This window comes from Lytechinus pictus, chromosome 3 (genome assembly GCF_037042905.1).
Source record: "Lytechinus pictus isolate F3 Inbred chromosome 3, Lp3.0, whole genome shotgun sequence".
NCBI lineage: Eukaryota > Metazoa > Echinodermata > Echinoidea > Temnopleuroida > Toxopneustidae > Lytechinus > Lytechinus pictus.
The window spans coordinates 33872379-33899621 of NC_087247.1; the positions used below are offsets into that span (position 1 = coordinate 33872379).

At 35.4% G+C, this 27243-nt stretch overlaps 1 protein-coding gene across 4 annotated transcripts; it reads left to right on the forward strand.

Moving 5' to 3' along the window:
- Positions 1–8933: 8933 nt before the first annotated feature.
- Positions 8934–25919, forward strand: LOC129256359 (retinol dehydrogenase 8-like). 4 transcript variants are annotated; one of them, XM_064096868.1, is made up of 6 exons: positions 8934–9058; positions 18891–19180; positions 20117–20296; positions 20791–20884; positions 22865–23129; positions 24048–25919. In XM_064096868.1, exons 2-6 carry the CDS (start codon positions 18916–18918, stop codon positions 24165–24167), a joined length of 924 nt encoding a protein of 307 aa, XP_063952938.1. In that variant the 5' UTR covers positions 8934–9058; positions 18891–18915; the 3' UTR covers positions 24168–25919. The 4 variants fall into 4 exon arrangements, with proteins under 4 accessions (XP_063952938.1, XP_063952937.1, XP_063952936.1 ...); XM_064096867.1 differs by lacking the exon at positions 8934–9058 and adding an exon at positions 9214–9445; XM_064096866.1 differs by lacking the exon at positions 8934–9058 and adding an exon at positions 14479–14790.
- Positions 25920–27243: the final 1324 nt, after the last annotated feature.

Consider the following 27243-nt stretch of genomic DNA (forward strand, 5'->3'; position numbering starts at 1 on the left):
TTATTTTCCTGATATTAAAAATGGCCGCCATAGGCCCTTGTATACTTTATCATGTACAATATGAATAGGGAAAACTAATTTTCACAAAAATGAGCACTAAACTGCAAAAAATCACGATGTATGAACGAAGTAATATATGAAAATCATCATCAGTAACAAGATATATCATTTATTATGTCATATATTTGATTTGATTTGATTTATTGTTTTCTTCTGCATCCATAACATTCGTATAATACATTTTTCATAACATAATAAACATAATATGCTAGCATTTTTGGCATGAATCATAAATAAAGAGTATTAAAAAGATAATTTCAGACAAAAATGATTAACTATATGATATTCACAATTTGCAGGAGAAGGATTGTCATCATAAGCAGATTGCTTGAAAAAAATGACAATCCCAAACTTATACTAATTGAATTAATTAATACATTTATAAAGCAGAATGGGCATACATTTTCAAATACGAAACATGAATTCATGCAATATTATAGAATGAAGATGAAGAATATGGGAACATTGCTGTATTTTGATATCTAAAATAGCCGCCACTGGCCCAAACAGTATTGCATACAATGGCAATGGGGGCCAGCAAATTCACTAGAGTGATCACTAAAATGCTTATTATGAAGATTAAACGAGTGGAATACTGACTAAAAACATAAAAGTTAACTAAATATATTATTGATATGCCATGTATGTAATGAATGTTGTATTTTTATATTCAAAATGGCTGCCAAGGGCCCTAAAAGTTTTATGCACAATGAGAAAGAAGAGAAAAGAAATCACAAGAGTGAGCACTAAAATGCATATATATGTGATCAATTAATTGGATACTGTCTAAAAACGTAATTTCTAACGAAATATATCATTCAGGTTTCAAGTTTGTGTTAAATACTGTACTTTGACTTTCAAAATGGCCGCCATAGACATTAACTGTATTATGTACAATGCAAAGTGGGAAACCAATATTCACAGGAGTGAGCACCATAAATGCGCGTAATAGTGATCTATGAGTAAAATATTGTCTGAAAGCATAATTTCTATTGAGATATATCATTTATTCTGCCAGTTAGGTGATAAATACTGTTATGTTAAAGTCAAAATGGCCGCTACAGGCCCTTACGGTATTATGCACAATGTGAATGGAAACAAATCATTTCAACAGAATTTGGCTTTGCTTGGCCAAATGGTGATGTATGAGTAAAATATTGTCTGAAAACATGATTTATAACAAAATATATCATATCTTATGCAATTTAGGGGATAAATACTGTATTTCAACATTCAAAATGGCTGCCATATGCCCTTTTTGTGAAAATTATTTTGTCTCCACTCAAATTGCATAGTATACGATAAGTGCCTATGGTGGCCATTTTAAATTTAAAAATGCAACATTTATCACCTTAATTACACAACATTATGATATATCTCGTTAGAAACCATGGTTTTAGAGAATAATTCACCCTTACATCACAATTCACAATTGTATGCAATATTTAGAGTCAAGCAAAGCCAAATTCTGTCAAAATTATATGTCCCATGTTACAATGTACACAGTACTTTTAGGACCTATGGCAGCCATTTTGGATTTCAAAGTACAGCATTTATTACCTCCAAGACCAATATGTGATGTATTTAGTTAGAAATAATGTTTAAGACAATATTTTTACTCGTACATCACAGTTATATGCATTTTATGATTCTCACTCTTGTGAAAATTAGTTTCCCTGTTCGCATGTTACATAATTTAGTTATGGCTTGTAGAGATTATTTTGAATGTCCAAATACAGTATTTATCACCTATATGGCAGAAGAAAGGCTATAAAAAAAAATGTTTTCAAATAACGTTTTACTCATACAACAGGATTATATGGATGTCATAGTGAAGCAAATCCAAATTCTTACAAAATTATATGTCCCCATTCACATTGTAGATAATACTGTTAGGGCTTATAGGGGCCATTTTGAATTTCATAATACGGCATTTATCTCATGCATGACAAAAGAAATTATATGTCTTGCTATAAAACATGTTGTCAGACAATATTTTACTCGTAGATCACAATTACATGTATTTTATGTTTCTTACTCGTGTGAAAATTAGTTTCTCCATTCGCATTGTACATAATAAATATAGGGGCTATGGCGGCCATTTTGAATTGCAAAATACAGCATTTATCACATAAATTGCATATTAACAATTATGTTTTTAGTCAGTATTCCACTCGTTTATCTTAATAATATGCATTTTAGTGCTCATTCTTGTCATTTTTCTGGCCCCGGCCATTGCCATTGTACATAATACTCTTATGGGCCAGTGGCGGCTATTTTAGACATCAAAATACAGCAATGTTCCCATATATGGCATAATAAATGATATATCTCGTTACTAATGATGATTTGCATATATTACTTCGTTCATACATCGCGATTTTTTGCAGTTTAGTGCTCATTTTTTTTAATGAAAATTAGTTTTCCCTATTCATATTGTTCATAATAGTGTATACAATGGCGTATGGCGGCCATTTTGAATATCAGGAAAATAAATGTTTTGTCAAATTATTTTTTAAGATTGTATTTCACTCCTGCCACACAATTTCATGCATTTCATAGCCAATGTGCGGACAATTTTATGATTTTCATGGGTAATTTGCATATTTTGGCGGCCATATTGGATTTTGCCAATTTGCGGAAAATGCTCAAGGTTACACGAGTGGCATCATCCAGATTCGTAATCAGCACCCTCGAGTTGACAAGAAACCATCAAAAAATATTGTATATATAAAAAAACAAGGTTTGGTCAATTTTCTATGGGGCCTATCCTGGACTATACAGAAAAGTGAAGAGATGTAAATCTGCAAATGGAAATCCTACTGTAATCGAAAAAAACAAGAAACTCTGGACTAACTATCAAGAGATTTCTCGAGAAGTGAACCGCATATGCAAATATTCCTACAATGACTATGTACACAACCTTGCCATCAATGCCAACAATGATCCGAAACGGTTTTATGTTAACAACTTTGTTTATAATGGTAACTCGTATGATTCTGCTGATATGATCGCAAAGGCATTTAATGAGTTTTTCTGTAGCAATTTTTCTGATTGTACTGGACCTGTTGCCGATATTCATGACTTGACAAATAATTGTAATGCCCAACATGTTGGTATAACCCCTTTCTTACAAATTAAGATTGAAAATGCAGATGTTCAAAAATCAATTGAGAATCTGAAATCCTCCAAACCTCCTGGCCCAGACCCCGGGGGGGGGGGCACTCAGTATATAATGCATAGTGGGTATGTGCCGCGGAGGGGACCCCCATTTTTACACTAAAATTTCCGTTCCAAGGCATAGCATTTTTGTCTTATTGAGAAAAAGAACAAAGAAAGCCGCTCCAAGGCATAGCATTTCCTTCTTATCGAGAAAAATGAAGAAAGAAATCCGCTCCAAAGCTTCGCATATTTTTCGTTACGCCGTTCCGGTCGCATTGATGTGCTACAATTTTGGTGAAAAGCGGCCGTAGAGCGCTTTTCGACCATCGCCTAAAGCGCGAGCGCACCCGGCGGAGGCCGCGCTAGCTGCGTCATGCACGATTGCCCGTTCCATAGGGATGCATACGCACTCACAGAGATACGGAGATCCGCTCCGAGGACCCCCGTTTTCACAAACATTTGTAGTTCCGAAGCCCGTTCCGAGGACCCTCCTTTTTACAATAAGCCCGCTCCAAGGCCCCCGTTTTTTGCCTCACCCGCGGCACACCCCTACCACTTTTTTGGTCGAGTGCCCCCCCCCCCGGGGCCCAGACGGTGTTTCCCCGGCATTTCTCAAACTTGCCGGTAAATCAGTTGTCCCCATTCTAACTCGCATTTTTAATCTCAGTTTGAATCTAGGCACTGTACCGAATGATTGGAAAGCTGCTCATGTTATCCCTCTGCATAAGAGTGGCAAACGGTCTTCAATTAAAAATTACCGACCTATTTCACTCACTTTTGTACCATGTGAATTCACGAAATCCTTTCATTTTGAAACGTTTGTTCTGTTCACTTTGTCGGCCTATAATTACGGTATACCAGTCTGGCTATACCCCCATCAAAAAACCACATATCCTCTCTTGAAGCAGTTCAACGTCAATTCACACGCTTCTGTTTTCCTTATGATCGGGCAAATTCACTATCTTATGATCCCGGGGGGGGGGGGGCACTCAGTATATAATGCATAGTGGGTATGTGCCGCGGAGGGGACCCCCATTTTTACACTCAAATTTCCGTTCCAAGGCATAGCATTTCTGTCTTTTTGAGAAAAAGAACAAAGAAAGCCGCTCCAAGGCATAGCATTTCCTTCTTATCGAGAAAAAAGAAGAAAGAAATCCGCTCCAAAGCTTTGCATATTTTTCGTTACGCCGTTCCGGTCGCATTGATAAGCGGCCGTAGAGCAGCTTTTCGACCATCGCCTAAGCGCGAGCGCACCCGGCAGAGGCCGCGCTAGCTGCGTCATGCACGATTGCCCGTTCCATAGGGATGCATACGCACTCACAGAGATACGGAGATCCGTTCCGAGGACCCCCGTTTTCACAAACATTTGTAGTTCCGAAGCCCGTTCCGAGGACCCTCCTTTTTACAATAAGCCCGCTCCAAGGCCCCCGTTTTTTGCCTCGCCCGCGGCACACCCCTACCACTTTTTTGGTCGAGTGCCCCCCCCCCCCCCGGGCTTATGATGAAAAGATTACACAGCTTAGAACTCCCACCATTGTATAACAGACTGGTCTGCCTATCTACCGCCTTTGTTGTAATATCGTTGTTTAGAACTTACGACATACCAACTCATATCTTTACCCAGGCCAAGAACTCTGAACTCTCACAAGTTACTTTTCATCCATGACTTTGCACGATGTAATGCCCTGAAATTTTCTTGTTTCTTTTCTTTCCCCAGATTCTGGGAATCTATCCCTTCAGAGATCAGAGATCTTTGCCTTGGTGTATCTGTCACTCCTTTCCTTAATGCTCTACGTGAACACTTATTCTCCATGCCTCCAATTGAACATGCGTTTTAGTGAGACATGCAGAGTATTGTTTTCGTCTTGTCTCCGTTTAGACCACTAATTTCCCTTCTTCCTTCGTCTTATTTTTCTGTTTTTTTGTTCATTCTGTGCAGGCTAAAGGGCCATGTATTTAGCCTTTTATATTCTTAGCTTAAATATTGTGCCCTTTGTTATGCATTTTGTTAATTACCGTACTGTTATGCAGTTATTTGCTCTTGTACTGTTCATAATGTTTATTCCTGTATGCTAGTTTATCAACTGTATTCATGGTAGTAGAATTTGCATTTTTGTATGTCATTCTTCGTCTCTTTTATTGCCTCTCTCTCTTTCTTTTTATTCTACCCCAGTTCTCTAAACTCTTCAGGTGGTTTCAAACCGCCTCGATCACGTACAAGAATCCCCGTTAAATTACGAGAACATTTTTAGGCTAAAAAATACCATTAATTATTCCTGCATTCACATCGCCCCGAAACATACCCTTCGGGATAAATTCCTGAAGTTAGGTGCATGCGCAGTATGGTCTAATAAGCAGGCAAGGCGCGAGATTCAAAACCACTAGCCCAGCAGCCACCCACGGCGCCCGCGCCCAACGACACGCTGGGCTAAAAGTTCCCGTAAATTGCTTTCACATTGCCAAAATACCTGCGACCTTGGAAAAATCCCCGCGAAAGTTCTCGTAATTTCGCCAAGTACCTACTATTTAGCGGGTATTTTCTCTCGGGGAAATTACGCGTAGTTTGCTTTCACATTACCAAAATACCTGGTATTTTCTGTATTATGCACGATGAGAAATAGGAGCAAAGAAATCACAAGAGAGAGCACTAAAATGCATATATATGTGATGAATTAATGGGATACTGTCTAAAAACACATTTTCTAACAAAATATATCATTCAGGTTTCAAGTTTGTGTTAAATATTGTATTTTGACTTTCAAAATGGCCGCCATAGACATTAACAGTATCATGTACAATGCAAAGTGGGAAACCAATATTCACAGGAGTGAGCACCATAAATGCACGTAATAGTGATCAATGAGTAAAATATTGTCTGAAAGCATAATTTCTATTAAGATATATCATTTATTCTGCCAGTTAGGTGATTAATACTGTTATTGGAAAGTCAAAATGGCCGCTACAGGCCCTTATGGTATAATGCACAATGTGAATGGGAACAAATTATTTCAACATAATTTGGCTTTGCTTGGCCAAATGGTGATGTATGAGTGAAATATTGTCTGAAAACATGATTCATAACAAAATATATCATATCTTATGTAATTTAGGTGATAAAAACTGTATTTCAACATTCAAAATGGCTGCCATATGCCCATTTTGTGAACATTGTTTATCTCCACTCAAATTGTATATTATACGATAAGGGCCTATGGTGGCCATTTTCAATTAAAAAATGCAGCATTTATCAACTTAATTACACATGATATGATATATCTCGGTAGAAACCATGGTTTTAGACAATATTTCACCCTTTCACAATTATATGCAATATTTAGAGTCAAGCAAAGCCAAATTCTGTCAAAATTATATGTCCCATGTTACAATATACACAATACTTTTAGGACCTATGGCAGCCACTTTGGATTTCAAAGTACAGCATTTATTACCTCCACGACCAATATGTGATGTATTTAGTTAGAAATCATGTTTAAGACAATATTTTTACTCGTATATCACAGTTATATGCATTTTATGATTCTCACTCTTGTAAAAATTAGTTCAATTCGCATTGTACATGATAAATATAGGGCCTATAGCTGGCGGCCATTTTGAATGTCAAAATACAGTATTTATCACATAAATGCATATTAATGGCAATGGTGGCAATGATGTTTTTGGTCAGCATTCCACTTGTTTATCTTAATAGTTTGAATTTTAGTGCTCACTCTTGTCATTTTTTGGGCCTCGGCCATTGCCATTGTACATACTCTTTGGGCCAGTGGCGGCTATTTTAGATATAAAAATACAGCAATATCCCCATATATGACATAATATATGATATATCTCGTTAGTAATGATGATTTGCATGTATTACTTCGTTCATACATCGCGATTTTTGTGCACTTTAGTGCTAATTTTTGTAAAAATTAGTTTTCCCTATTCATATTGTACATAATCGAGTAAACAATGGCCTATGGCGGCCATTTTGAATTCAATTCAATTCAATTCAATTCAATTCAAGGTTTATTAAAAACATGAGTCGCAGCCAAATGGCTGAATTGGTCATGCATACAAAGTAAAAACAATTAAAAGACTCATTACATATTTCAAACATTAAAAAGCAGTACACCTTTGTAAAAAGTGACATGAGAAATATGTGTATAGGCAAGAATACTTAGGCAATTAAAATTTACATACATGTACATAAGATAATGAGGAAAAGGTAAATTAAGAATAATAAAAACAAAATAAGTAAGCTGTAAAAGATCAATAAAAATATATGGATATTAAATAAAAGAGTTGATTTCCTCATTCATGAAAAAACTTGATATTGCAAGTAGGCTGGTATTTCTTTCAAATGAGCAATGGGTTTATCGATTGGGCATGTCTTTATTCAGGAGATCTATGAAATATGGTATGGGGCTATTGCGAAATCGATTTGTCTTACATTTGTATTGCTGATATCTAGGAGTATGTCGGAGATTGATGGTTAAGTTTTTTGGAGGAGGTAACCAGGTACTGAATGTTGGATGTTTGGTTAAAGACATTGCGAAATCCAGGCTGAGTTTCTCCCTTCTGTATTCCAGAGTAGGAATTTCACATGATAGGCAAGCACTGGCATAATCTGTGTAGTTTGGGCCCAACATGATTCTACAAGCTCTTTTTTTAATTTGCTCTAAACTTCTTACATGTTTCTTTGTAAGCCCACCATTAAAAACTGGGGTGCAATATTCCATAACAGGACGAATGTAGCCCATGTATACCAATTTCAGATCCGATAGAGACAGCCCATATCGCTTCAAAAGCCTAAACATGTACAACTTCCTGTTACATTTTTTGATGATTTCCATGATATGTAGGTCCCATTTTAGATTGGATTGGACGATTACACCGAGAATTTTAACAGATTGAAGTTTTTGTAGAGGTAAGTTATCAATATAAAATCTTGGCTCAGCAGGAGGATATTTGGAGAATGTCACAACTAGTGAAGAACATTTTGAAGGATTCAACTTCATGTGGTTTAGGGAGGACCACTGATCCAGATTATACAATGTAGATTGTATGTCAGAAGGATAATTTTCTTTACGACATTCCAACAAAGTAAGATCGTCTACATATTTATAGCAATCGACTGATGTGTTTTCACAAGCATCATTAATCATAATCAGGAAGAGGATAGGACCTAATTTAGTCCCTTGGGGCACGCCAGCGTGATTGGGTAAGTTATTAGACAAAGTGCCTTGATATTTTACACATTGTTGACGATTTTCCAAAAAACTTATAATCCATTTAATGATACAAGGTCGTACATTGAGTTTGATCAACTTCCTAACGAGGATGTTATGATCCAGCCTATCAAAAGCCTTTGTGAAATCAGTACACACAACTGTGGATAGACTCTTGCTCTTTTCGCCATTCTCATACATTTTGTGGAGCAAACTCACAAGATAATGAGTGGTCGAAAAACCAGAGCGGTTTCCGAATTGTCGTGAGTCAATTTTGTCAGTGATATCTTGAAGAAGCCATTTGGCTATAAAAGATTCTGCAATTTTAGCAAATTGACTTGTTAATGCGATTGGTCTGAGATTGTTAATGGTTGCCGGTAATGATTTCAGAATTGGGGTTATTTGAGCTTCTTTCCATTGTTGTGGTACTATTCCCGTTTGGAATGATAGGTTGATCAAATCAGTTAAAGGTACACACAATTCATATGCAAATTCTTTCAAGATCCTGAGAGGTAGGTCATGAGTTAATCCAGCTTTACCAGTCCGCAATTTCCTGAGCTTTAAGTACACATCATAAATTTGGACATGAGGACATGAGCATGGACATGGTAAGAAAGCAGGTAAAGACGCTTTGTCAAAAGGGGGAATGTCAGCTGCGATTGAAACAAAATACTTGTTAATCGCATCCGCTACCAAATTCAGTTGATTGGGATCAGTACCAGGGATTTCGATATTTACCGGGTCAGTATTCCTATTGGTAAGCACTTTTATTTGCTTGTACCATGCTGATGGATTGTCGGTTTTTAGATTACTAACACGGGTGCTGTAATAATGACGTTTAGCATCAGATAAGGAGCGAATTACTTTATTTCTGAGCTTGCGCCATAATGTTTCGTTGCCTTTCTTGAAGGCCTTTTGCCTACTCCGGATCAATGATTTGACATATGAAGTTATCCATGGTTTATCAACATTGTAGGAACGTACTTCTTTCGTTGGTAAGTACCGGTCTAAGTTTGCCATTGTTTCGCTTAGTAATAACTCACATTTTTTGGATGGATCTTTCGTTTGGTAGACTTCTTCCCACGTATGTCCTGTGATCCATTGTCCGAAATCCCTCAATCCACTATTTCTTAATGGACGAACTATCCTACCCTTGACAATTGTCTTAGGTCTGTTATATGATTTCATGGGTTGCCACAGCACACAGTTGTGGTCACTTAAACCAAGAGGTGAGAGTATTGAAACAGGTGAGTAAAACTGATCAAAATTTGTGATTATTTTATCTAAAATGTTGTTGCCTCTAGTAGCTTGTTTAACAACCTGAGTAAATCGATCATTTCTTAGCACAGGTTGAATGTTTAAATCATTGGTGTCACCAATAATGGCTATTCCTGCATCAGGATATTGCATTAATAAATCATCAATGACTGTGGTGTAATGATTCAAATATTCATCCTCATTAGGATTCTTGGGAGGAAAATATGTGACACACATTATGATACATGACATTTGTCTAGGTAGACGTGTTGGTCTCATCATTACCCACATAGCTTCAACATTGTCAGGTGAGTCGATTTGTAGGGCACGAGGCTTTAATGATTGTTTACATATAATGCAACGCCTCCGCCTTTCTTTCCTACTCTAGGTTTGGAAAACATTACATAATTTGGGAGGGAAACCAATTCTAATGGTGTATCTGGGTTCAGCCACGTCTCTGCTAATAATAGAACGTCAGCGTTTTGGTTTCTTGATACCATTTCTAATTCATCTACCTTATTGTTAATAGATCGAAGGTTTGTTAATAACACAACAGGTATATCATACATAACATTTCTTTTCAGTTCTTTAGTGTCTGTTAAGCATCTAGTTCTTTCGTCCCTTGGTTTGGCACATTGAATCCGCTCACGCGCAATAACAGGAAAATAAATATTTTGTCAAAAACATTTTTTTCAGAGAGTATTTCACTCCTGCCACACGATTTCATAGCCAATGTGCGGACAATTTTAGGGTTTTCATGGGTAATTTGCATATTTTGGCGGCCATATTGGATTTTGCCAATTTGCAGAAAATGCTCAAGGTTACACGAGTGGCATCATTCAGATTCGTAATCAGCACCCTCGAATTGACAAGAAACCATAAAAAAATATTGTATATATAAAAAAACAAGGTTTGGTCAGGTTTCTATGGGGCCTATCCTGGACTAAATCTGATAATAAGATAACGTTGTTTATTTGAATACATTAACACTTCATATTGACTGGATATTATAATTGCACATGGAAACAAACACTCTTTATTATTAAGTTCCTTGCTTTAATAAGTAATGCATCTAAACATATATTGCCATTTTATCTGATTTTATTTTGTATATTATTTTGTAAACCCCGACTAGTGAGGAGAGCTTCATAACAAAAACTCGTTTTTCTTTTAGTCATCCTTAGGCACTAGTCGGTGGTAATTTATTCCTCTTGTATATATTCTTATTGTCTTTTGCCTGGAAATAAAATAAATAAATAAAAAAAAAATTTGCATGTCACTGAGATGTGCATATCACTGTTTTGTGAAAAATAAGGGAAACTTTAAAATGTCATAACTTTCTTATTTTACGTCTGATTTTGATGAAATTTTCAGCGTTATGCTAGTTTGATTTTTCTCTATTTATTCAAATTAACATTTTTCTGAGGTGGACTTGACCTTTAAAGTGATTGCCTACTTTTCAGGCCAGAATATAAAACATTTCCAGTCCGTGCTTACGTTCGCATTAGTGGATTGGTGAGATATGCTGTTCATGAATTCCTGAAAACAGTCACTAAAATGTCCCTTTTCTGTCTGAATATCAAAAACTTTCAGCTGGCGCTTCGCGCTCGCATCATTTGGTTGGTGAGATACGTATGGTCTTAGTGAATTTCTACAAACAAGCCTTAGAATGCCCCTCTTCAAGTTTGAATTTTCAAAAGATTTCAGCTCGCGCTCGCAATATTTGATTAGTGAGATCAGTGGCGTAACTACGGGGGGCATGGAGGCACGTGCCCCCAATCGGCTAGCAAAAAAAAACGGGAAAAGGGGTAAAAGAGGGAGAAAGGATATCATAATTATGTTATGTTACTGTATATTACATAAGAAACCTTTTTTCATAACTTTAGGAAACATAAATTGCTCAGGGCCTATGTCTTCATTGTTCCTGGTGCTCGCATTGTCTGTTTAACTAAATATAATAGATCAAATATTTTTTTGGAACAAAATAGTTTTCAAGTATATTTGAGAGACCTGACGTTGTCAAATCAAGTCAATATACACCAAATATATTTCCTCGCACTTCGATTTTTTATTGTTTTATATAGTGACATATGCTTCTTTTTCATGACTACTTAAAGTGATTGCCCCATTTTAAGGTCTTAATATAAAACATTTCCTGTCCGTGCTTACGTTCGCATTAGCGGACTGGTGAGATACGTCTGCTCTTCATCAATTCCTAAAATCAGTCCTTAAAATGTCCCTTTTTCTGATCTGAATATCAAAAAATTTCAGCTCGAGCTTCGCGCTCTCATCATTTGTTTGGTGAAATACGTATGGTCTTAGTGAATTCCTACAAACAAGCCTTATAGAATGCCCCTCTTCAGGTCTGAATTTCCAAAATTTTCAGCTCTCGCAATATTTGATAAGTGAGATGCGTATGATTATCATGATTACAATATTGACTACAAAAAGTGCTTCGTTTGTTTAGATGCAATTCTAACAAAACCAGCAAGCGCTTGGCACTCGCATTAGATGACTATGGTGAGATATGTATACTATTAATTGATTCCTAAGATATAGTCCTTAAAATGTCCATGTTTGGGGTCAATGCAAAAATTTCAGCTCGCGCTTCGCGCTCGTATTGTTTGTTTAGCGAGACAGGTGGGTATCATGATAACAAAAATTTGCTTATAATGTTCCTTTTCGGTCTGAATATAAAAACATTTCAGCTCGCGCTTCGCGCTCACATTATTTGATCAGTGAGATACATTTCCGTTTAATGGCACTGCATCCTTAAAATGTCGTCTCTATTAGGTCAGTATACGTGGCAACTTCGCACGCTCACTAAGTGACTCAAACTTTTTGCTGGTGCCCCCCCATCCCGTGACCCACGGTACGCCACTGAGTGAGATACATCATGTTCGTGATTATAATGACAACAAAAAGTGCTTCATGTGTTTAGGTGTGATTCCCCAAAAATCAGCAAGCACTTGGCGCTTACTTTAGATAACTATGGTAAATTATGCATGCTTTTCATGAATTCCTTTTAAAAAAATAGTCCTTAAATTGTCCCTGTTCGGGGTAAATATGTTTTTAAAAAATGTCAGCTTGGGCTTTGCGCTCGCATTGCTTGTTTTGTGAGACAGGTACGTATCCTGATTACAAAAATTTGCTTATAATTTCCCTTTTTAAATTCTGAAAATCAAAAATTTTCAGCTCGCGCTTCGCGCTCGCATTATTTGGATAGTGAAATTCGTATGGTCTTAGTGAATCGCTACTAACAAGCCTTACAATGGTCCTCCTTAAAATGTCGTCTCTATTAGGTCAGTATAACTGGCAACTGAGCGTGCTTCGCTCACTCACTAAGTGACTCAAACTTTTTGCTGGTGCTCCCCCACCCCAATGCCGTGACCTACGCCATTGGAGGTACGCATCATAATCATGCTCAATAAAATTGCTTTATGGTTAAAATATGATAATAAAATTTAGCTAACGTTTCAAGCTCACTTTATTTTGTTAATGAGATATATGTCCTGGATATATATCCTATTCATGATTATAAAATCATACCGTATCACTTTTAAATTCTTTCCAACTGGCCTGATTTGTTTTGCAAATGACTTTATAACAAAATAGTATAATTAGAGCTCTAAACATTAATTACTTATATAATTCATCTTTTTAGTTAGGCCCAGCTAATGGCCGTTAAATACGTTAGATTTTCGTGTTTGCATTATTGATAAGTAAACTCTTCTTCGGTATATCATAGGGCTTATACACGCATTTTGTTTTATAATTACAAAAGAGGGCTAAAGTATGCCTACGTGTTCTGTTTTTATAGGTCGAAATACCCCCAGATACTATTGGGGAGGAACACAGTCCACGTAGTACACCCCTCCCCCCCCCCCCGTAAATGCAATTAGGGTCCATAAATGCAGAAGACCCGTAGCCTATAGCCCTTGCAGGTTGCAAATGTAGATCCCCTACGGGGCCTGGATTCATTTGTTACTTTATGCATGAAAAAAATGTTTGTTGTTTAATTCAATACATCTTTCATTCTTGAATTATTAACGTTATTTCTGATTTTTTTTTTTAGACATAAATTCAAATTAAAGTGAGTGCATGGTGGTGTGTGAAAGTGAAATGAACGAATTGAGGGTCGAGAGAATTAGGCCAGAACGTGAGCTAAAAAATAAAAAAAAATAAGGCATCCATTTGACGATGGACCTATGATTTGACTTTAAAATAGCTCATTAATAAATAGCATATGAAATGACAAAATGGTAAGAAAAAGAGAGGACGAGAGTTCGAAATAGTTTTCATCGCTCGAATATGCACATTACACAAGCGGGCCAACAAATCCCCCAATTTCCGGATTTTATACATTTTCTGATTTTTTGTTGAGTGAGGAGTGGGTGGGTATTGTTTCATTTGCCCCCCCCCCCCCCACACAACATGATCCGTGATCATCCGTCTATAATTTGAGTATCTTTATTCTGTTGCCAGTAGAGTGCCTTAATGTGCATGTGGAAAACTAATTATTGAACTGCAAATAATTGGAGTTGCGCTTTACGTTTTGCGGACGTCTTCATGCACCTCAAATTAACGTAAAACGCATTCATTTTTTTACCCTAATCCTAACCTTTGCCAGACCCTTGTTTTATGAAATCTGCGTCTTTTTCCGTAATTTTTTTTTACGACATGTGTATTTTTTTTAAACTTCTTCCGTTGATTTTTACGATTTGCGTTGTTTTTAACGAAATGCGGCCCTACACACCATGGACCTGGCCACGGAGGATTATCTATTGTAACTGGGGGTGCTGTAACAATGCTCAGCACCCCCAGTAACAATAGACTAATCCTCCGTGGATAGGTCCCTGCTACACACCGCCCCCTTGAGTGATTGAATAGAAAGAGGCCCGGGGGCGAGTGCGGCCCTGGATCGCAGGAAAATAATCATTGCCGGAGATGTGTCGGACGAAGTCTGTTTTTCATGATATTATTCTACTCTGATATATTCATGTAGTTATATATAGACGGTCGTTTTCTGCAACCAACATTTTCTATTCCATACCAGGCTATATACAGCTCTGTGCACAGTAAGGTAAGTACACTGTATCTTAGTACATGAAGTATGTATGCACGTTCGCTGTGTCAACAAACATTTTAATCTGTTGATGCTTGTCTGAATTCATTATTTGGCATAATACATACTCAGCAATGCGTGACTATATCCGCCCTCTCACACGGTAAAAAAATCATAATTTGAATGATGATTCGGTGAAAAATAAGGTTAATGACAAATATTTAGCACGTGTGAAACCAAACTAGAACATGATTAGAATCACGAACGCTAATCACAATGATCACGATAACAATAGCAATCATTATTACAATGATGATTCAAGATTCACGTGTGAAAAGGCCCATTTTTAATCAGGCTTCGCTAACAGGGGCAGAGGATGATGGCCGTACTATATGATTTTTTCAACACTGCAACAACTGTTGATTTACCACGAGCCTGGAATATATGTCCACACCAGAGAAGTATTGAAACAACACCAGTTTGGAATCAAACCGGTGCTGTTTTAATAATTGGTGTTGTATAAACACCTATCTGGTGTTAAACCAAAACCAAACTGGTGTTGTTTAACACTTCTCTGCATGCTGTGGACTATAGATTCCGGGTTGGTGGTAAATCACAACCGCAGTTTTTGCAGTGAAGAAGTAAATAAATAAGAAGAGGGAAAAAGCGACGATTTATTTATATTTTAGAGAGGGGATCTGTGTCGTGTAAATAGAAAACATAATTATTAAATGATTAGACAAAATGACGTCACTTTGTGCTCGCCTCCCCATATATATGCCACCACACATGATCTAGGTAAGTTTTTGCTCATAGTGTGATCCCTTTGTGATAAATATATCGTTTTAGAAGGAGAGATATAATTTATAGTAAAACATTATCGGAGTATGAGCTCGACTTTGAACATAATAAACAATCGTTACATAACGCTGTCAGCTATCGTAAGATTTCATTTGTTCCTATTTTCAACAGAATCTCGCACCAGGGCTATCTTTGTCTACACTATAAAACCAGTTTACTATCAGATGTGCATAGAATTTCTTTAAAACTGAGGGGAAAATATTAAGTATCTTGAAATTCCAACGAATAGAATCATTTGATTTTTAGAAGAGTCTTGTAATTTCAAATAAGATGTTGTATTAACTGCCCCTCTGTACAGGTAAATTTGATAGTTTTTGTTTGTGTTTAGAATGGAGCATCTTATCTTTTGCGTAGACTTAAACCAATTGACTTTTTAAGGGTTAAGAAAACAAATTTGCGTGTTATAAATAACTTTTTTTTTAAGCCAGATATTGGAAATTAAGTGTTGAGAGGATTATACAATGATTGTGAAAAATGAATTTCAAATGCAATTATCTCAAATAGTATGTCAATGCTTTTTTTTAATCAAATATCAACATCTAGAGGGAGTTATTGGCTCCCATTATATCCCTTATGAAAAAAATACATGCGTACCATGCATGCAGGGCCCCCTTAACATTAATCGAACACGGTTTCAAAACCCCACATTTTAACCTTTCATTTTCGTTTGTAGTCGTAGATACTTTTACTTGAACTTGAAATAAAGGGAGAGAGAGAAAAATAAAAACAAGTAGGCCTACATTAGTACATTAGAAAATAATATCATATTTTACTATTTTGTTTTGCTCTTCTTCTTTACTTGGTTTATGATACTTTGGGGGTGCCCTCCAAACCCATATACCTTATTACGTCAGTGTGTATGTTCCTGTGTGTATACAAAATGTAAATGTATTTACATTATTATGTGAGTGTGCCATTGTATATACCCACCTATTTTTTAATTATATTAAGAGCGAGCGAAGCGAGCAAGATTTAAAAAAATTGACCACTCTTACTAAATTTTATCGTATAATGCATAAATATGATCATGATGACATGGATGATGTTCATGATAATAATACTTCTTAATGAGAAACTATAGGTTTTGATCTCAATTATATAACGAACATCATTACATTATATTTTTCCAGCTTGAAACCGGGGTGATGATTGTATCAAAGTTGGGGGTATACATTCCCTCTCTAAATTCATCCTGTAAGCAAATTATTTTTTCCACACCCTTCTTTCATCAAATATGCACGAATTGATCTTGGTCAATAAGATATGGACAATTATTGATAGTCGTTCAATAATAATGAACGCAAAATGGTCACAAGCAGAATTGTCGCTTTTTGAAATATAAGATCTCTTTATTATTTGAAATATAAGATCTCTTTATTATTTGAAATATAAGATCTCTTTATTATTTGAAATATAAGATCTCTTTATTATTTGAAATATAAGATCTCTTTATTATTTGAAATATAAGATCTCTTTATTATTTGAAATATAAGATCTCTTTATTATTTGAAATATAAGATCTCTTTATTATTTGAAATATAAGATCTCTTTATCATTTGAAATATAAGATCTCTTTATTATTTGAAATATAAGATCTCTTTATTATTTGAAATATAAGATCTCTTTATCATTTGAAATATAAGATCTCTTTATTATTTGAAATATAAGATCTCTTTATTATTTGAAATATAATATCTCTTTATTATTTGAAATATAAGATCTCTTTATCATTTGAAATATAAGATCTCTTTATTATTTGAAATATAAGATCTCTTTATTATTTGAAATATAAGATCTCTTTATTATTTGAAATATAAGATCTCTTTATTATTTGAAATATAAGATCTCTTTATTATTTGAAATATAAGATCTCTTTATTATTTGAAATATAAGATCTCTTTATTATTTGAAATATAAGATCTCTTTATTATTTGAAATATAAGATCTCTTTATTATTTGAAATATAAGATCTCTTTATTATTTGAAATATAAGATCTCTTTATTATTTGAAATATAAGATCTCTTTATTATTTGAAATATAAGATCTCTTTATTATTTGAAATATAAGATCTCTTTATTATTTGAAATATAAGATCTCTTTATTATTTGAAATATAAGATCTCTTTATTATTTGAAATATAAGATCTCTTTATTATTTGAAATATAAGATCTCTTTATTATTTGAAATATAAGATCTCTTTATTATTTGAAATATAAGATCTCTTTATTATTTGAAATATAAGATCTCTTTATTATTTGAAATATAAGATCTCTTTATTATTTGAAATATAAGATCTCTTTATTATTTGAAATATAAGATCTCTTTATTATTTGAAATATAAGATCTCTTTATTATTTGAAATATAAGATCTCTTTATTATTAGAAATATAAGATCTCTTTATTATTTGAAATATAAGATCTCTTTATTATTTGAAATATAAGATCTCTTTATTATTAGAAATATAAGATCTCTTTATTATTTGAAATATAAGATCTCTTTATTATTAGAAATATAAGATCTCTTTATTATTTGAAATATAAGATCTCTTTATTATTTGAAATATAAGATCTCTTTATTATCACATGGATTGTAGGGGATAATGAATGTAACTCTTTGATGAGAAGGGAATTTGAAACCTTTGGAACAAATAGGCTTGTGTCGAAACAGAAAAATAAAAAAATAAGAAAGTTTGAGAAAAATCGGACAAATAATGAGAAAGTTATGAGCATTTGAATATTGCAATCACTAATGCTATGGAGATCCTCACATTGGCAATGCGACAAGGATGTGTGCTGTCACATGTGAATAACTTTCCATTTGATGGACTATAAAATACCCCCAAAATGTCTCTTTTTGCTTTTTCTTATGGTGATACAAACTCTTTATCCATGATGTATTTTTTATTCTGTATTACAAGCCCTCCTATATAGAAATAACACATTATCTACTGATAGATGTGGTAAAAGAGGCAGTTTAAGTGTAATATAATTATAGTAAAGTAATGGGGAGAGTTGTTCACAAGTGACATCACACATCTTTGTCGCATTGCCAATGTGAGGATATACATAGCATTAGTGATCGCAATATTCAAATGCTCATAACTGTCTCATTATTTGTCTGATTTTTCTCAAACTTTCGTTGATCTGTTTCTTTCATTTTTCTGTTTTCACACAAGCTACATGTATCTTGTTCCAAAGGTTTCATTCTCCTTTAAGATACAGGATAATATCCACTCTTTTTGTTTCTTTTCGACAGCTCATATTATAGGTGGATTAGAAAGATGCCAGAGATTGTTTTTATCAGCGGATGTTCATCGGGCATTGGGTTATCCACGGCCCAACTCTTAGCCCATGATCCACAGAAACGCTTTTTGGTGTATGCCACTATCTTGAAGCCATTGGAACAAGAAGAGCAGTTCAGGTTGCAGGTAGGAGACGCCCTCAACGATACACTGTTTCCGCTACAAATGGATATCACGAAGGAAGCTATGATAGTTGACGCGATTGGCACGGTGATGAAGGATCATGGACGAATAGATATAATAAGTACGTGAAAGAATATTTGTGAGCTATTAAAATAGTAGATTTATCTAAATATCTTTAACATCGTGGAGATGTCGGCGATATGTATGAGAGACTTGGCGACAACTTCAGTGGCGACAAATATTAATCAATTCGCTAATAAAACTTAGTGTGGAGACGTCACACAGAAATCAACAAGTTGGGAATTGTGAAAGTCCATATTATTCAACAACTCACTTATAAAAACGAAATGTCAGAGGGTCTATACGACCTAATAAATAGATGTCCACAAGTTAGAATTTGAATTAAATACTACTTTTCTAAATATTGATGATTAACTACTAATCGTCATGAAAATAGTAATTCGTGTCATTTTGTCAGTTGATTTTTTTTTTTTTTTTTTTTTTGGGGGGGTGCTAACAAGAACCTACTCTCGACATTGGTTTACTAGCCCGGGGGGGGGGGGGACTTCCATTGACGAGTGGATACCATGCGTGACCATGGGGTTTCGAAAAGCACCCTAAACAAATATTTTCCAGGTTCTGAATATGCACCCCTTAACAATTATTGGCGAGTGAAACCCTATACCCTTAACAAGTATTGGAAACAAAACGGTACCCTTGACAATATTCCCTGAATTTACCCCCTAAACAAGTACGATATCTTAACATGATTAACATCACCTTAATTAATCACATCGTTCCCCGTGGCAGGGTGACCAGACGTGCCGTATTTCCCGGGATCGTAGTAGTAGTAGTAGTAGTAGTAGTAGTAGTAGCAGTAGTAATAGCAGTAGTAGTATAGTATAGTAGTATAGTAGTAGTAGTAGTAGTAGTAGTAGTAGTAGTAGTAGTAGTAGTAGTAGTAGTAGTAGTAGTAGTAGTATTTTTGTTGTTGCTGTTGTTGCTGTTGTTTTTGTTGTTGTTGTCATTAGTAGATAGTTTTACTTGTTGTCCCCAGTCAATATTGCAGGAGTCAATCTATACAACGTTACGGAGGCGATCAGTTTTGACGTCATGAAGAAAGTTTTTGATATCAACTTCTTCGGGATGGTACGAGTGGCACAGGAAGTAATTCCTGTAATGAAGCGCCAAAGGTCAGGTCGAATCATCATCATGGGAAGCATCCATGGATTGGGAGGTAAGACGTCAGAGGTCAAAATATGCAAAACATGTAAACAAAAAATTATTCGTTGATATTCCGTATTGAACAGATGAAACAAACCACTTCAATATTTTTCAGGATTAGGAATATGATCTTTCGAAACAGAGCTTCATTTTTTCATCATCCAGCATCAGTATTTGGGGCGGCGAAATGATAAATTGACCGATGGAACGAAAATATATGGATATTATAGGTCTTCACAAAATTCCTTGATGATAATCTCAATTTCCTACCAAAGGAAACAGAATACAGTCTTGTTTTTCTTTTCGTTTTTAACCAGACACAACTTCGTATAATGCTGTCTAATATTAAAAAAAACATAAGAGGACGATTTGATGATTCTCTTTGTGGTTTATCATTAAATGAATATTATTTTCAGATTTTAATATATTTTTCCCCAACTGGAAGGACTCATACCGTATCGAAATTTATTAATCAGATATATAACTTCTTTTTTGTGTCATTGACAGCTTTTCCTTACTTTGGTCTTTATGGTGCAACTAAACAAGCCATTGTGGGATTTAGTCAGGAGATAGCTATAATTGGAAGGTTCTTCAATATTAGGTAAAAACATAAAAAATAATTCATGCACCTTTTCATAAAACACCAAAATTTTGATTTATAAACATCATGAACAGTGTTACCAGGTCCAAGCTGAACAAAATTAATCGAAAGGGGTGCAAAATTAATAAATATTTTTCTTTGAAATGCCATCTGGGCCACCTAATTTTGTGACTTTTTTCTTATCTGGCCATGGGTCTTCAGTATGTTCAAGTTGTATAATGATATAAAAAATTTGTGGAGGCAAAACATGGCTATCTGAAATTACAAATTTCCACATTTGGTGACGAAGATTACCACATGGCAACACTTTTTATCAAGACTATTACCACCGTCACTTTAATATACTTTTTCAGCGCCAGATAAGATACGTTGTAAAAAAAAGAAAGGGAAGCCTAGGGACATATACCCCTTAGACGTGTTTTTAGATGGCCCGGGGGCACTTCAATTGACGAGTGGATACCATGCGCGACCATGGGGTCTCGAAATTTAAAGCACCCTAAACACGTATTTTCCATACTCTGAAAATGCACCCCTTAACAAGTATTGGCGTGTGAAACCCTACCCTTAACAATATTGGAAACAAAACGATACTCTTGGCAAGTATTCCCTAAATTGACCCCCTATACAAGTACAGCGTTAGTTTTATTATGTCACGGACGTCGGTCGTCGGTTTTACCTTTACTTACATAATTGGGTTTCATGGTTTAGTACAGCCCCACCTCCCACATCTCGCGCAAATTGTACTCTAAACACGTAGTGTTGACTCTTCTTTGGGCATAAAGTACATCCTTTATAAAACATTTTAGTCTTAATTTTTTACACCATCGCAAATTTGACCCTAAACACGTAGCTTTCCTAGCAAAAATAGATACCCTTTTTTCATTATTGTAGTGTTTTTGACACCCTTATTACGTTACGTACGTAACGTGCCCTATCTTGAAAAAGAGATCCTTTTTACGTGTTTTTTTTGGGGGGTCGCGCATTGTATCCACTCGTCAATGTAAGTGCCCCCCCCCCCCCAGGGTTAGGAGGCAAGAATATATGAATTGTTTGGAGAAAAAAAATAAGTGAGCGATTGCCCAATTGCCCAAATCAAAATCACATGTTCTTCATTTTGAAACAATATTTCCACCTTTTTGGCATATACAGGGTGGGGTCTAGAGGCCCCAAAACAAAAAAATTGACGAAAAATGTATTTTTACGAAATAATTTTGTTATATTTTTATCATCATGATTCGATTTAAAGGGTTTACTTGAGTATCTGACTGATCAATCAGAGTTATTTTTCTGTCATTTCACTTTTAAACTTACTTTCTTCGGAGAGACCAATGTATATCAAATCTCGTTAAAGTTATTGAACAGCTTCATCTCAGGTTCATACAGTTCCTGCCTCGTTAGTTAGAATCTGATCATACAGTCTTATAACAACGCACGTGAATGGTAAAGAAATTCCCACTGAATAGAGATTAAAGAAGGCACCCTGTCATTCCTGTCTTGGAACAAAAAACAAATAGCCATTATAACTCACACTTTATTCATTATTTCAGTTTTCAAAATGTATACTGCAGGGGCCACGGAAAGGTTTTGAAAGTGGGGGGGGGGGCTGAGCCGAAAGTGGAGGGCTGACCATGCAAAAAATCACAATCAGATGGTAATTTTTACGTTTTTGTACACGGTTTTGGAAAAAAGTGGGGGGCTTCAGCCCCCATCGCCCCAGTTCCCCCGCTTCCGCGGCCCCTGTATTGTGTACGTCTTCATTGAGTCGGAACAGGCCCCCAATATGCGATCGGTCACCTCGGACGACAGACCACTTTCGTCTGTAAGCCTATAAGACTCAAGTTTTTATTTAGCAATTTGTATCTCTTCGGGATCGCTCACTTCGTAAGTCATAAAACATATATTTATTTCTGTTCAGTATAAACTATATTCCCTCGTCATGATGGTCAAAATGAGTAATTTTCAGTCTTATTCTGTTTACAGTGTAAGCGTTATTGAACCTGGTGGGGTTGACACGGCTATTATGGAGAACATGATCGCCCAGGAGCTAGGAGGACATGGTGAAATACAAAGAAACAAGAATACAACTGATATCGACCTCACACTGTCAAAGTGCTTCGAAAACGTTGACATCTACCACCCCGATCTTCTCAGTTTACCTAAATGCCAAAAACCTTCAGATATTGCACAACTAATCCTCAAAGTTGCAACGGCAGACAAACCTCACTTCCGTTACCAAACGTCGGAGGTAAGACTTTAATAGTTTGAAAACAACAACAACAAATTCAAGATCGTGCAACACTGATTGTTGAAAAAGAAGGGGAAATGTGTACACTTGCTGATAATCGTACAGACATTGACTAACTTAGAACTAACTGTTCAAAAAATATGTCGTCCTTTGGGGTGTATTCACAGAATATGAATATTATTAAAAATATCTTAACTTATTTGCACTATTTAGGTTCCAGCTTCAATGCATATTAATTTCCATATAATTTTTCAAAATGCCATTATTATTTTAAAGGGATGGTCCGGGCTGAAAATATTTATATCTGAATAAATATAGTAAAATTCATAGAGCAAAGTGCTTAAAAATTTCATCAAAAAACGGATAACAAATAACGAAGTTATTGAATTTTAAAGTTTATCAATATTTTGTGAGAACAGTTATATGCGCATCATCATGAATATTCATTAGGTGGGCTGATGATGTCACATCCCCACTTTCCTTTTTCTTATGTTATTACATGAAAACATTAATGTTTAATTTTTTCATACATGTGTCAATGATGTGTCTCCATTATGATGAAATAGGTTGCGGCAATAAATAACTAATGCACTTAATCAGTTGTCAATCCAATTGTTTTAGTTCTTGGTAGAAAATTTTTGAATGAACCTAATTTCATATAACAAAATACAAAAGAACAAGTGCGGATATGACATCATCAGCCCACCCAATGAATATTCATAAAGACATGCCTAGAGCTGTTTCACCGGAATAATGCAAATCTTTGAAATTCAATAACGTCGTTATTTGTTATCTGATTTTGATCAAAATTTTCAGCATTTTGCTTTGTGAATTTTACTCTATTTATTGAGATATTAACATTTCCAGCCTGGACCATACCTTTAAATATCGAATCCTTTTTTTTCTTTCTACTACCAGGCCTGTCAAGCTTACGCAGCGAGGTTCTATAAGGATGTGACGGGCGATTCGCATATCGATTACCAGGTCGCCGAACTTGAGTCATTTAGGACGAAACTAGCAGAAAAGGAAGCAAAATGATAGGTCAATTTTCAAGGTCAATCGATGAGTAATAATCCTGGGCAATCTCCTTAATTTTTCTTCGTATTTTCTTTTTAAATATTATGTCGTCAAACCGTCCGTGAAATAACGACTCGGGAGATTAGCAATAATTATGTTGTTCTTTTTAACTTTTACAAAATGGTTGTTTGATGGCTTGCTATTATTATGGAGAAAAGAAATAAGTAAGATCTGCTGAAAAACTGTGTGGAAGCAAGAAAATTTTATACACGTATTCTTCCTACATGCAAACGCATGTAGGAACATCTCCGTTCACATATTAAGATGACGTCATAGAAATCTTGCCGGTGAATAGCAAAATGAATATATAGGCCTACACATTTTCGATGTTTTCCAATTGGAAAGTTTCTCAAAGAAATAATCAGATGGTAAGTTGTACAAATGCATGAAAATGGTGGGTGTTTCATAAAGCTGTTCGTTAGTTAAGAACGATTTTAAGAACGACTGGTGAACCTTTCTTGCGCGCTAGATAATCACAAATTAACTATGGTGAATATCATTCACGGATTTTACCACAAGAAAGGATCACCAGTCGATCTTAAAGTCACCCTTATATAACCATGTTAACTTACGAACAGCTTTATGAAAAGGCCCCCTGATTTGCTTTGTAGCTTAATATCTTTCCATTATTGGTGTATAATTTATCAATTCATTTTTTGTTTCCAGTAGGGTCTTTAATGCCGGTCTCGTGAAGAAGATTGATTTACCTTCCAAGATGACCTTACGTATATAACATATCCCAATTTTAGCAAAGAAATTTCTGGTATATAATTGTATGCCATGTTATCTACATCGAAAAAAGCGCTTAAAATATGCATAATTATTTTCTCATTACTATCATCATTGTCAATAGAAGTAGAAGTGGTAGTAGTAGTAGTAGTAGTAGTAGTAGTAGTAGTAGTAGTAGTAGTAGTAGTAGTAGTAGTAGTAGTAGTATAGTATAGTAGTAGTAGTAGGAAATTAGTAGAAGAAGTAGTAGTAGTAGTGGTAGTAGTAGTAGTAGCAGTAGTAGTAGAAGCAGTAGCAGTAGTAGTAGTAGTAGTAGTAGTAGTAGTAGTATAGTAGTAGTAGTAGTAGTAGTAGTAGTAGTAGTAGTAGTAGTAGTAGTAGTAGTAATAGTAGTAGTTGTAGTAGTAGTATAGTAGTAGTAGTAGTAGTAGTAGTAGTAGTAGTAGTAGTAGTAGTAGTAGTAGTAGTAGTAGTAGCAGTAGTAGTAGTAGTAGTTTAATTATTGAAGTGGGCCTATATATGAAGTGACAACATTATGGAGAGCACTATAGCATAGTTGCCAACTCTACAGCTTGTTTTACATGAAATTATTGACCACCCACCGGCTTTCAATTTTCATTTCAATATAAAAATTACACCTTTTTCAAATAGAAGTCTTTCGATGTTCCCGAAAATGGGCGCTATGTAACGGAGACACTTTCTTATCGGGCATGTAAGGCCTGTAAATTTTAATTCCCAGTCTTATTTTAAAAAATATATCTTTAAGGCCCATATCTTTTTATCGATTGACGTATACTATTTACAGAGGCTTACAAAAATTTCATAAAATGTTCCTTTCCCATAGCAGGTCGGTTCTCGGCTGGATTATTTGTTTAGTGAGACTAGTATCATGTTCATAATATCGAGTCAATGTAAAAAAATAATCTCGCGAATCGCACTGATATGGTTTATTTAGGCCCAATAAAATGTCTAATCTTGTTTGTAGTCTGGAAATGTGGATGGTTTTATTTGTTGCCCCCGCCACTCCCCATTCCCTATATTATTTTGGTAATGCTGGATCTGCACCTATATATCCTCTTTCCTCCTAAGTTTGGTAATCGTACTGTTATGAGCAATTTGCTCGCTTATTTGCAGTATTCAAACTTTTATATAAACTTCACAGGCCTGTTTCTTGTTTTCCATTTCATTCAAAGAATTATCTTTTAATCTCATGTTCTAATGATTGGTATATACAATAATTACGTGACGGAGGAAAGTCGTAGAAATGGCGACAACCGGTTGCGTGGCCGTCATGTGATCCATGCACCGTATTTCAGATACACTTCATCATTTTATTGTCAGCCATTGTCGATATTAGACGATGACTCTCTGGCCCAACACTATTCATTAATTTGTACAACCTAATATTAAAGTTCTACAGTGCGTCCCAAAAAACACTATACACTTTTGAAATGGCTGCCAAATAAAAAATATATCACTTTGGGGGGAAAGACTTATATATGTAGAAAGCAAATAAAGTCAACTTTCAAATGACACCAACAAGTTTAAAAAACTTGTCATGCTTGAGCGAGCACTGCCCACTGAAACAAAGGGTATGAAAATTAGGCTGGGCTGGAATTACCCTTCCAATTTCTTTCAGGTCTTCTTGTTTGGAACTTGCAAAATTGAGGGTTTGTGATGAATTAATTATCAATTGTGATCAGTTTGTTGTTTGATAAAATTTCATGCGTTATTAAATTGAACTTTAATGCATGAGTGAACACAAATTACACTTTTTGGGCAGCATTTCAACATTATCAAGTGGATCTCAGCAATATGTTCATGAGAGTCAGGAGAATAGGGGGTAAGATAGGACTTAAGTAGGTAAAGTACGTTGATGGGATAAAGGTCAACAGAACATTTAGCAACCCCTCCCTCAATCTCTACCCTCCCCCCCCCCCACTTCTCTCCTCCTAAACTCGGCTAGGCTGGGCAGGAATTGGCCTCACAGTTTTTTGAGTGGTTAGTCATTTGGAACTTGCAAAGCTAAGGGTGTTATGCTAAATTAATGAATGAGATAAGTTTTGGTTTCTTAGACATATTGAACTGAAAATTTAAATTTAAATTTAATGCATGAGTGAACAGGAATTGTAATTAGCATAATCAGCAGTGTGTTCGTGAGAGTCAGAGTAATGTGATGGTACCTGTTACAAGCAAGAGGGCGAGATATGGTAAGACTTGGTTAAAAGGGCATTCCTCTTCTTTTTGTCCTTTTACAAATTAAAATTCATATGTATCTTCCCTCCACCTCCATTTCCCAGCCCCCCCC